Below are 12,721 nucleotides of genomic sequence, written 5' to 3' on the forward strand. Positions count from 1 at the left end.
AACATCACATCGGTGCCCTACCAGAGTCATGGCTATAAGTAAAGTTGATTTTACTATCCCCTCATTTGACAGATGCAAAAACCAAGGCCCAGCAGTTACAAGTGACTTACCTGCCCCAATAAAGTTACTAGGTGAGAAAAGGTACATTAAGAAAATCTGCTTCCCAGTGGCTAAGATTGTGGACTCTTAAGTCAGATCATGGGTTCAAATGCTAGCCTGAAAACTTAGTTAGTGGTGGTGGGATCTTAACACAAGGCAAACCCAACCATTTTCCTCTGTATTTCAGTTTCCCCATGGAGATAATGCTAATAGCTCCCTTCATGTAAATTAAGACAAACTGCTCCAATACAGAAAGTTCTTAGTAAATACTTTTATCATTTAAGGCTTTACAATCCAAAAGAAGGGAGATTTAAAGATGACATTTAAAAAAAACAAAACAAGACTTTTGTTGTAAGAATACTTCTAGAACATCTTGAACCACAATCATAAATGTTTCAAGTTGATAACATTTTCATTTTGGATAAATTCATTCTTATCTCTTTTTTACTTTTAACATTTTAATTTTTAATTGGAGGATAATCACTGTATGATGATGTTTGTTTCCACCACATAATATTTCCACATTTATTATGCAAAAACAAACTATACAGGTATAGTTTATTATATGGAAACAAACTATACATGTATCCCCTCCTTCTTGATCCTCCCTCCCACTCCCCCATCCTACCCCTCCAGGTCATCACAGAGCACCAGGCCTAGCTCCCTGTGCTATTCAGCAACTTATTACCAGCCATACACTTTATTACTTCTAAAATCCTGTAAGAAATGAAAGTATTTCTTTTGTGGTAAACTTTATCATAGGGAGTATTCAAATTTGCAGAAACTATGTTTTAAAGTCATCTTTCCCAAGTTACAATATACAAATCTGAAACAATGCTGCACAGTAAGGAAATTTCAATTCTGAAGGCTAGCTAGTACATAAATTTAGTAGAAAGAAGAGATTGCAAGGGGAGAGGAGGGAGGTGGTGTGTTGGGAAAATGTATCACTCCTATAGTTCTAGAAAGTATATACTCATCTCCTAGAATCACATCTGTAGGTGCCCAATAAATAATTTATGAGTGAGTAAATGGATGAATGACTAGGACAATGTTTCTTCAAGTGAACTAAGTCAAGAAAGCAAGCATTTGTGATACCTTAATAGGTATCCTTGGAGAAGGCAATGGCAACCCCACTCCAGTACTCTTGCCTGGAAAAATCCCATGGACAGAGGAGCCTGATAGGCTGCAGTCCATGGGGTCTCGAAGAGTCAGACAGGAGTGAGCGACTTCACTTTCACTTTTCACTTTTATGCGTTGGAGAAGGAAATGGCAACCCACTCCAGTGTTCTTGCCTGGAGAATCCCAGGGATGGGGTCGCACAGAATTGGACACGACTGAAGTGACTTAGCAGCAATAGGTATCCTTAATCTAGGAAGTCATTACTAAGGCTGAGCGAGGTTCAAAGCCACACCCCAGGGACTAGAAGAAACAGATAGTCTAAAGATTTCCATCTGTCAATTAATTTCAATTACTCTCTTTATATGTAAATTTAAAAAATTATACCTAAGTGAATTCCTACAGAGCAAAAGTTTCCTTTGTAAGTACAAAGTGCTTTCAGGAATTAGCCACAATTAGCAAATTCCTTTTGTACGTATACACATGTAAAAGAGGTCTCAAACGGCAAAATAAAATTGATGTTCCAGGTGTTAAAATGCCCACTGCTCCCAAAGGATATTTTCCCCATTCATGTATATTCAGGACAGGGGAGCAATTTTGTTGGTACATTCTTCATCACTTATCACTAACTTGGAGAGTTTTTCACCCAAGCCTTATTTATAAATATTAGCTTGCCGTTTGATATCAATACAGCTATAAAAATGAATGCATAAGTCATTGTGCAAAAACATTATAAGCAAAAAACTATGGACACAGAGCAGTAACTCTGCTACCAAGACAAAACAAATGGCGTAACTTTAAACTCCAAGTGTGCTCAGTCAGTCACGTCCAACTCCTTGAGACCGCATGGACTGTGGCCCACCAGCTCCTGTCCATGGGATTTTCCGGGCAAGAATACTGGAATGAGATGCCATTTCCTCTATCTGAACCCAGAGATGGAACTTGCTCTGCTGCATCTCCTGTATTGGCAGGGTGATTCTTTACCACTGAGCCACCTGGGAAGCCTCTTTAAAATCTATACCTCTAGAAATAAAGAAAAAAAATTAAGACCTTGTAAAAGTAATACTGATGGTTTCTATATGATAGACTTGTTACTTTATTTTCAGATATTATTACCTGTTAGTATAAATTTTTATAATCCTTTTAAAAAGGTAATTCCTTAGAAATATATTTTCAAAAGAAGATAAAACATGTAAAACCTAACTATAAAAATGTTTGATAAAAACTAAAACCTAAACACTTCCCTCTTGGTCAATTCTTGTTTAAAAATTATTTTTCAGAGTGATGTTAATGAAGAGTATTAATTAGATCAAGTTTTGTTTTGAACTACCACTTGTGAGATTCAGGTTAAAACTTACATTATTAAAACACCAAAATCCAAATACACTGCTACTGGTTCACTTTAAAATCTGTTAAAAATAAATTCTGAGTATGAAAAGTCAAAATCTAAAGCTATGAGACAATAACTGTTATAATAATTTATACAATTAGTATGGGCTTGGTTCCCAAATTAAATAGTAGCAATTTTTCATGTATACTAAATTAATACAGGATAAGAATAAAGATATACCATTAGTAATACACTTTTCATAAAGAAGCTACTATTACTCGCTTACCATATATTTTAAAGATTACTTCAGTTTTAAACTCTTATAAACTAGATAAATATCTCTTTGCACTGATGTTATAACCTGTTTGGTCTGAGGTTCCTTTCATTTAAATAAAATACTTCTCAGCAAGGAGAAGTTATTTTAAGACTTCATAACTCTACTGAGAAATAATGAAAATATCTAATTTTTTTAAATCCAAGACATTTTAGAATGCTTCATTCCCATTGAAATAAATTATAAGCATAGGAAAATACATACAAAGCTCTTTTAAAAGGTGCAAAAATGAGAGAACAAATGTATTATACTTGAAAGATTTTTACATCTTGAAAATGAACAATGGAAAACGTAAGTTTTAAAGTGGTAATACAAACCAGAGGACCACTTTCCCACCACTTTTGAGACTAGGCCAATCTTTCAAGAATTAGAAATAGTATCATATGTCTTATGGCTTTACATATTATGTAACTTGTGTTACATTACAGCAGACTGCCCTCCTCATACATCAGTGAATTAATTAATCTAAAATCTAAATAAGGATAAATGGTTCCACACCATTCCTAAATGTCAAGTGAGTAAAAATTTTTAATTTCCTGTCCTAACGAAGTTGATTCACAGATTACCCTTGGCACTCTAGGATTTCATGTATTAAGTTGCTTCACCTATCCACATTTTTGAAAACTGTCTAGATAATAATAATAGTAGAGGACACATACAGAGCCTTTATGTACTTACACACATTAAAAGGCAACCTAGCAGAGAGGTTAAGGGCCACTATCTAAGTCTAAAAACTGCCTCTGCACTCATGACTGCAGGCAAATTACGCAACTTCTGTGTCTCAGTTTCCCTATCTACAAAATGGGATAAATACCTGCCTCATAAAGATTATGTAACAATTACAACTGTTTAGGTTCAGTGCCTGGCACAAAGTGCTACATAAGGATTAGCTGCTATTATTACTATTATATGTGTCATGTACTGAGCCAAGTACTTTACATGCATTATTTCATTTAATTCTCACAACTCTATTTTACAGGTGAGAAAATTGAGGTTTATAGTGGTTCAGCAACTTGCCTTCAATAAAAAAGCTAACAAGAAGAAAGACCCAAATTCAAACCCAGGTTTCTTTTTTAATGATCTACGCCCTAATATTTATGCCAGTGTTTCAAACTAGACTCCGTGAATGTATTCACAGGGGATTTACAAGTTTTCTGATGATTTTTATTTTAAATTATGCTAGAGATAATTTTCAGATAAAATATATTTTTATATAGTTGATTTTAATTTCTCAAATCATCAAACTGAGGTATATAAACCCCTGGTTTTCCCATGAATATTCCTGGAGGTTTAAGAATTTTTTTCTTACAAAGTGGTCAACTTTTAAAAACTTCAAGCTCACTCAGCTTTCATTCTTCAAGAATGAGAGCAACAAATAATTTTCAAAATTCTTTATACCTATTTTATTACTAAGTTTTAGATCTTTTGGCTAGTCAAACTGCTTGAAAAAGTAAAAACAAATTTTAAAAAACTACAATACCCTTTGTAGCACTTGATCTTGTCTTGAAAAAGAAAACACCCACATTAAAAAGAAAGAAACAAATATTAAAAAGTTATCTCTTCCCTTAGTAAACAGCACTTTACTTTCACATTATGCACCACTCTCTCATCTTTAATCCAATTGTGTAACTACAATAGCCTATAGGTTATTTCCACTTAAATAACTCAAAAAATAAGCTTCAAATAAACTAATTTTCTCTATGCCACCTTTCTCCCCCAAAATCCCTTTTCAGCATCTCTAATCCCCATCAGTGGTATTACTGTCCTCTCATGACCCTGTGGTCAAGCAAGACAGGAGGGATTCAAACTCAGAACTGAGTGAAAAGCCTGTACTCTTTACCAGTATACTCAATTCCTCCTGTAGGAACATTACCTCAAGGAGATGTAATCTATGTGGCACAGTGGGCATACACAATTATAAACGCTGAACTAAATGATATGAAGAATGCGAAAGATCTTATTCGAGCAGCAAATGATGAGCCAAACTCCAGGGTAAAGAGGATAGAGTCAAGAGTAGGCAGAGGTGAGACTTTTAAGAATGAAGAGCAGTTACTAAGAAACAACCTTCTCAAAGAAGGGAATAACATACACAAAGGCACAAAAACCTCATGACAGTCAGTGAACACCAAAGTAGTGTTCCAGAAAGTTCCAGTTTTCCAGAAAGCAAAGTGTGATATGAGGGACTATTAGGAAATGAAGCAAGAAAAAGCAGGAATACTCAGAACATGAACAGTTTAGCCAAGTTTAGATTTGATCTACTAAGTAAGGGGAAGCCACTGAGTAATTTTAAGCATGAATGAAATATTATTATTTTTTTTTTTAGAAATAATCCTCTGGTACTGAAAAATGGACTGGAAAAGCTACAGTCCAGAAGCATAGACAACTGTTAGGAAAGTGCAAGAACAGTTCAGGTAAGACAGTGGAGAATGAGGAGAAACAGACTGATTCAAAAGATAGGTAGGAGGTAGAACTTCAGGATTTGGTAACAAGTTAGACTGTGATTTGAGTTTGGAAGGAAGATGGAGGAAAGGAAGGAATGGAGGCAAATTTAAGATTTCTAGCTTAAGTTCCGGGTGGATGGGAATGCCACTAACTAAAACAGGGAACAAAGCAGGAGAAACAAAGAAAAAGAACGAAAGCTGACAAGGACAGACGGTGGTGTTACTTCCGGTACATCCAGAAGAAACTGTCTAATAAATGATTAAGTCAAGAACCCAGGAGAGAGAAATCTAAGGCAAAAAAATATAAAATTGGGAGGTATTAACTAGGAGAAACTAGCTAGGGAAACTGCAAATGAATAAGACCACCAATATTTAAACTATAGGCAGACAAATAAGTGAAAAGTAGGCAAGAGTGGTGATACAGAAGTTTGGGAAGGAGAGAGTTTCATGAAAAGTGAATTGTTGATATATTGAATGTATCAAAAGGTGAACTTTAAACCTCTTGGATTTGACAACTAAGTAACTGAGGACAAACAGTGAGGTTGCAGAGGTAATGGACGGTAAAGAAAGCCAAACTAGCACTTCCTGTGGCACAGAGAATGAGAATCAGTCTGCGGACACAGGGGACACAGGTCCCCTCCTCTGGTCTGGGAGGATTCCACAAACAGAGCAATTAAGCCCACGAGATGCAATTACTGAGCCTGTGCGCTGCAACTACTGAAGCCCATACACCCTAGAACCAGTGTTCCACAAGAGCAGCCACTGCAATGAGTAACCCCTGATCGCTGCAACCAGAAAAAGATGCCGTAGCAGCAAAGACCTAGCACAGTCAAAAATACATAAATAATTTTTTTTTTAAGTTTACAAATAATAAATGCTGAAGAGGGTGTGAAGCAAAAAAAAGCTAAACTAGATGGGGGTTGAGTGAATGGCAGGGGAGGAAAGAGACATTGATCTTGGCTGAGAAGGAGTAACAGCTAGAGAACAGAGTTAAATAACATTTTCAGGATGGCAGAGGTTTTAGCATTTTTATAGGATTAGATGGAAAAGGAAACGGCAACCCATTCAGTCTTCTTGCCTGAGAAATCCCAAGGACAGAAAAGCCTAGCGGGCTACAGTTCATGGGGTCGCAAAAGAGATGGACACAACTTGGCGACTAAGCAGCAGCAAAGGATTAGAAAGGGACCAGTGAAGTGTGAGATTTTTAAATTATGGCTTTGTACTTACGTTTAATATACGGAAAGTTAACCAAGATACAATATTAAGTGAAAAAATAAGCTGAAGAATATGTATAGTATGATGTCACTTCTCTGGCCTTCAACTTACTATCATTACTCTCATGTGAGCAACTATCACTAACAGAAACTCATTTGTTTACGTGTCCATCTCCCCAACACCCCTCGAATGTAAACTCGATGAGAGGAGAGATTTCATCGGCCTCGTTCTCCACATATCCCTACAGCTTAAAATGTTGCTTGGCACATAACAGGCACTCTACTGTTCAATGAAAATGTCTGTGTGCACACACTCATGTATATATGTATGCATATATTGATATTTACATGCAAAGCATTAAGAAAGTTCTAATTTATTATTTGAACTTATGCCAGGGTTGAGTGTGAGACTAGGGGGTGAGGCATACAATACTGATTCATTTTTTGCTTCATAGATCTCTGTTCAAATTTTCTACGAAAATCATGTCTCTTGTAACTGAAAAACAACTTTTAAATAATGATTGTATGAGCCTAAGAAAGTTAATCTATTCTGCCTTTCTATTTTCTTTTAGTGTGTTGTCATGATCTAATGTTGACTTCAAGCTGATCCTTGAGTTGTTTTGGTAAGGCAGTTCAAAGTCAGAATCTTAAAACTTAGAGCTGGAAAGAACATAGGCATTACCTAAGGCAACCCCCGATTTTTACAGATGAGAAAGCAGAGACTCATAGTAACTTAATTACTAAAACTAGTGTACTGATAAGAAGTTTTTAAAGATCAAATGATTAGAAACTATATAAAGGGCTAATCTACTATATGTTATACCTAATTTAAAAGATAACTAATAAAAGCTTGCTAAAGCTTACTCTCACATTTAACTTACAATCTTCTGGTAAAATTATTACGCAAAGTAAATGATTTCCTTAAGCACACTGGTTGATCAACGAAATCTACAGTTAAGCAGTGACTAACCATTATACTGTGACAGAGGATTCAGAATACATAAATATAGGGAGTGAAGTTATTCACCGTTGGGTGTGCACACTAACTGAACTAACAGGCACCTTCTTTTTATCAGGATATACAGCAGGTCAAGTATATAATACATTTAAGGGATTCATCACATTTTGACTCAAATTTCTATATCAATATCTACAACATGTACTTAACAGAACTCAATAAAAATTAAATGCTGAATAGGCAAGAAATACTCTAGTAAATATAAAAAAATGACAACCATTTCTCCTCACATATATACTGTAGTTCACCAGGAATACAACTGCAGTCCAAACTTTTGAATATCACTTTACATTTGTTTACAAACTATGTCATTTGATCCTCACAACTGTGACAGACAGCAGAAATTGTTTCTCCCATTTAATATGTAAGAAAACGAGGCTCAGAGCTTAACTTGATTAAGGTCATTTTGATAAGTCCTAAGACCTGGATTCTCTCTTAGCCACTGTTCTTTCCATCCCCCAGGCTACCTTACATTTACCATTTATTAAAGCGCAAACCACTTTATAATTTCCTTCCTTCCACACTGGTGAAAGTGATTGAGGGTTACCTAAGCCCTAGCAATCCTATCCCTTTCTAGTCCATTTAAAATTTTCATGCCTAAGAAAATATTAGTCATTCATCTTAACAGTGACAAGAAAGATGTGTAAGTCACCTTAGTACAGAATTGTGCACCTTTCATACAGTAATTCTGTATGAAATCCTACCAAGTATTCAATTATTTTCTTAATTCTAATGAAAGTATCCTCTAATTTAGAAAGCTCTCTACAAATAATACCAAAAGTAGGATGGGCTTAATAGTTGGAAAAAAATCTGAAACCAAATCTTAGTCTTATCACTCACTAGCTGTTTAACTGTGGGTACATTTCTTAGCGTCTTTGAGTCTCACTGTCCTCACCTATAAAGTGAGGATGACACCATCTGCCTCTCTGAGTTTGCTGGGCAGATTCAGCAATAACACTGGCAAAGCCTTTACTTCTTAAAAAAGGGCCAGTTCACAGAACAGACCAGTTCCACTGGAGAAACAAGCATGCAGATAGGTACTGCTCACAGGTAATGTCATTTATGTGAATTTTACTAATGTAACTTCTAGATATGAGACTTTATCTCTTGTCTCGCTCTGTAATATCTGGGGTAGGACACAATATATATATATATACCAGTCTTGCTCCCAGGGCACCATAACGTGAGTGCTGGATTTCAGTCCTCTTCTAATCCCTCTATAGTTAAGGACTATCATAATCTATTATTTGACTATCTTAGAATTGGCTATATCCAAACCAAGGCTTACTCTATTTTCACTCCACTCTTTAAGTCTGCTAACTGCATCTTTTGACTATTTCGAAATAAAACTAATTATTTTGAACTAGGAAGTCAATTTTATAAATACAAACCATGACAGTGAATTCATGTTGAGTGAAAAGGGTCGAAAGTTTCAGGGGGTGGGGTACAGGGGAGAGGGACCTAACAGTGAGAACTTACCTATTCAGCAGTACATCTTTCTAAATGTTATAAATGTTACATTTTGTAGTATTAAGTATATGTGTAGATATCTCTAATTTCTTTAAAGTACATCTTACTAAATTTACTTTCTTTTAATCCTCCCAAGCATCATTCTAATCAAGATTAACATCATTTTACAGATTATGTCAGGGAAGCTCACTCTAGTTCACTCCCCCTTGCTCAAAGTACTGTAACTACAGGAAGGCTCTTGCTCAGTTCAAGGCCTTTCCTCCTCCTCTTGTAACCTCTGCCCAGAATGCTCTCCTGTCTAATACAAGGCTGTCGTCTTGTCCTGCTTCAGGTCTCATTTCACACAGTTCCCACCATTACCATGTCTACAGTGGTGGTGGTGGTGGTGTAGTCACTCAGTTATGTCCAACTCTTCCGATCCCCTAGACTGTAGCCTGTCAGGCTCCTCTGTCCATCGGGTTCTCCAGGCAAGAATACTGGAATGGGTTGCCATTTCCTTCTCCAGGGGATCTTCCTGACCCAGGAATCAAACCCAGGTCTCCTGCATTGCAGGCAGATGATTTACCAACTGAGCTATGAGGGAAGCCCTATAGAGCAGAGCCCTGTCTATAGTAGAGTACACCAATTACACCATCCTTATATCCTTCACAGAACATAAAGTGATCAGTATTCATCTTCTTCCTGTGTTGAAGGGCAGGGACACCTTGACTTCCCACTGCTGTATCCAGAGTGCTCAGTACAGATGATGCTGGCTTAATGAATGAGTGAATGCGACTGCCCACAGCCATTCAGCAAAGTAAAAGGCAGGGCCTGGAGACCAATCCAAATCAACGTGACTGCAAACCCCTGCACTGCCATTCCACTACTTTTTCCACTGGTGGAAGTGGAGCTGCTCTGGGTTGGGAAATCAATCAGTTTAGAAGCTTGCCTTCTGACTTTCTGCATTCATTCACTTGAAAGAAATTAGATATATCTACACATATACTTAATACCACAAAATATAACACTGAAATATTACAAAATATTTAACTACAGTTTCAAGAGATCTTACACTGCCTTTTAGAACTCGATTTGAAAAAACAAAAAAATCCACTGCCTTTACTATGCCTGAACAATCAAAATAACTTCAAATTTGAAGTAGCTGGACTGGCATCTCCACATATGGTTACTACTTAAGGCCAAAAGAAAATTTAAGTCACACATTTTAAATGCTCTTTACTAACAGGCTTGCTTATAATATTTTGCTCTTTTAGATGATGTTTTGAATTCCCCAATACATCATAGAGAAAAATCTTAAAACCAGCCACGGGGTTATCATTCTTATCACGATAACCATATTCTTTCTTAAAGAAAGATGACACAAATGCCCTCAATGTGTTGTGTTGCACTATTAAACCATGTGCTTGCAGGCTGAAGTCACCTCGGGTAAAATGCCCAGTGCGGCTAGGGACGGCCACTAACAGCATTCCCTTTGTTGCCTCCACCACGGGGTTGAATACTTACTGCCGAGTCCTCCATCCTCGGATACTCCCGTCCCTCTCATGCCTAGGTATGTCAGTCCCAAAATGAGGAAAAATAGGCAGGCAGCAGTTAAGAGAAACATGGACAAATAGTGGGCACTGAAACCCCCCGTTGGGGACACCTCCTCCCGTTTAAATTGTTGGAGAAGTTCCTCCTCGGGTTCGGAAAGCTTCGGTTTGTTGTATGTGTTCTTCAGGTAGGTATGATTGGAGCCTGTATGATTGGAGTGATTGATCCTGAGTGAACTCGAGGCGGCCACCGCCGCGCTGGGAGGGAGGCTGTTGGAAAAAATCCTGGGGGAGTCCACGCCGAAGGCCCCGCTGCCGATATGATTATTGGTTTTAAGAAGGGAGCCTGTGGACGAATCCAGGGTTGAGTCCATGTCCGCGAGTGGCGGCGGCAGGAGAGGGCTTAGTTTCTTAGCGTTACCGCGGTATCTAGGAATGGGGCTGGAGTCCAGCGGATCACACCCTCCTCCCTGCTCCGCCGCCGCCGCCGACTCCTCGAGGTTTCGGCTCCTGTCTAGACTCCCGGCGGCCGCCGCCCTGTCATTCATCGCGATTCCTCCCCCTCCCTGAACTGAGGTCTCCAGCCGGCCGCCGGCCGATTTCGCAGGCAGGGGCGAGAGAGGCTTACTGTGGCCCCGCCTGGGCCGATGCCGAGAAAGGGTGTCGTCCTTCAATACCTGTCTGCTGGGGGCCACGTCGTCGTCCTCCTCTTCCTCCGAGTCCGAATAGTTTTCCCGGCAGCTGTAGGGCAGAAGCCGGCTGCCATTCACGGTCCGGCCGGACCACAGCGGCTCCTCGGCCTCCGGGTCCCTGTCCTCGCCGTCTTCCCCCTCCTGCTCCTCGTCGTCCGCCGCCCCATCTCTCCCCGACGGGCTCTGCAGCTCGGGGGCCGCCGGCCTCCTGGCCCCCCACCACGAGTGGGGCTTCCTCCGCTCTGCCGAGTTGCTGTTAGTCACCTCGCTGGCGGCCAGGGGCGCCGACGGCGGTTTGAGCCCGCGATACTGGAGCGGAGCCCGGTCTTTCCTCCCGCCGCCGCCGCCGCCGGCCTGGTCCCGGGGACTGGCCTCCACGTCCGACTCGTCCGAGCTGAAGCCCAGCAGTACTTTGCTGCCAGCCGTGGGGGTGGCCGAGGCGCCCCCAGGCCCTCCCAAGGGGGTCTCCGGACCCGAAGCCGAAATCCGGCCCAGGCCCCCAGGAGTCCGTAAGTAGGCGAGGTCGCCGGAGACCGGCCGGACCCCCATCCCCACGGCCGCCGCCGCTGGTCCGGCGGCGGCGACCGTGGCGGCTGCCGTGTTATTGTTATTACTGTTCCGCGTCTTGGTGCCGCGGCCCCCGGACCGGTGCTGCTGCTGCTCTTCCTCTCGAAGCTTCTTCAGCTTCTTGAGGTAGACCGGGCGGGTGCTCTCCGTCACTGGGCCAGGAGATAGGCCGTAACGGCGGAGCTGAGAGAAAAGCTCCTCATCCGAGAGCTGCTGAGGCGCCGAAGCCGCTGCCGCCGCCATTTTCTCTCCAGGGTGTTTTACAAGCTCCGCGCTACCGGAAGTGACGCGCCGCCCTAGACCCTGAACTAGACCGGGCTGCGTCGCCCTCCCAGCGCCACGGGCGCCTTGGCCAATGGGAGGCACGGGAGGAGCTCACCTGAGCGGGAAAGGGCCACCTGAGCCGCGCGCCGCTTCAGCGGCCGAAAGTTTTTCTGCGCTTTCCTGTCGGGGTGTCTCCTCCGTCTGTTCTCCGCCCTGCCCTTCTCAGCGCCTTTCCCGGGATTTGCCTCTTGCCAAGCCTCACCTTGACCTCTTCTTTGCAGGTTCCTGCCACCGGGCAGTAGTAACTGAAGGGAAATCTGACTTGAAGTTCTTGGCATTAGTTTCCTTTTCATGCAGATTCCCGCTGCCAAAGGGGAGCCTAGAGACTTAAAGAAATCTTGATGGCCAGGTGATTGGCAAATTTCCCTGAGCCCTGGTTCTCTCTTTTCACTTTGTCTTTCCTCTTAACGCACCAAAAAAAAAAAAAAAAAAAAAAGGTGAGTTTCTCTCGCGGCTCATTTTGAGAAGCCGCTCCTCTAATGTTTCAAAGAAAATATACAGAGTAAACCAGCCCCAATACAATTTTCTTCAAGAGTAATGCTTATTGATTCCCGAGTTAGTTGTAAGGTATCATCATTTTTCCCCTT

General features: G+C 40.7%; 1 protein-coding gene across 1 annotated transcript in view; it reads right to left on the reverse strand.

Annotated features, from left to right (window-relative positions):
- The window catches only part of LEMD3 (LEM domain containing 3), a 69,697-nt gene extending 57,619 nt beyond the window's left edge, over window positions 1-12,078 (reverse strand). Inside the window, exon 1 of the mRNA XM_043887993.1 lies at window positions 10,526-12,078. Within this exon, the coding sequence (XP_043743928.1) occupies window positions 10,526-12,053 (1,528 nt within the window). The 5' untranslated portion in view covers window positions 12,054-12,078. The remainder of the gene's footprint in view (window positions 1-10,525) is intronic.
- Window positions 12,079-12,721: the final 643 nt, after the last annotated feature.

The sequence above is a fragment of the Cervus elaphus genome, chromosome 3 (genome assembly GCF_910594005.1).
Source record: "Cervus elaphus chromosome 3, mCerEla1.1, whole genome shotgun sequence".
Taxonomy (NCBI): Eukaryota; Metazoa; Chordata; class Mammalia; order Artiodactyla; family Cervidae; genus Cervus; species Cervus elaphus.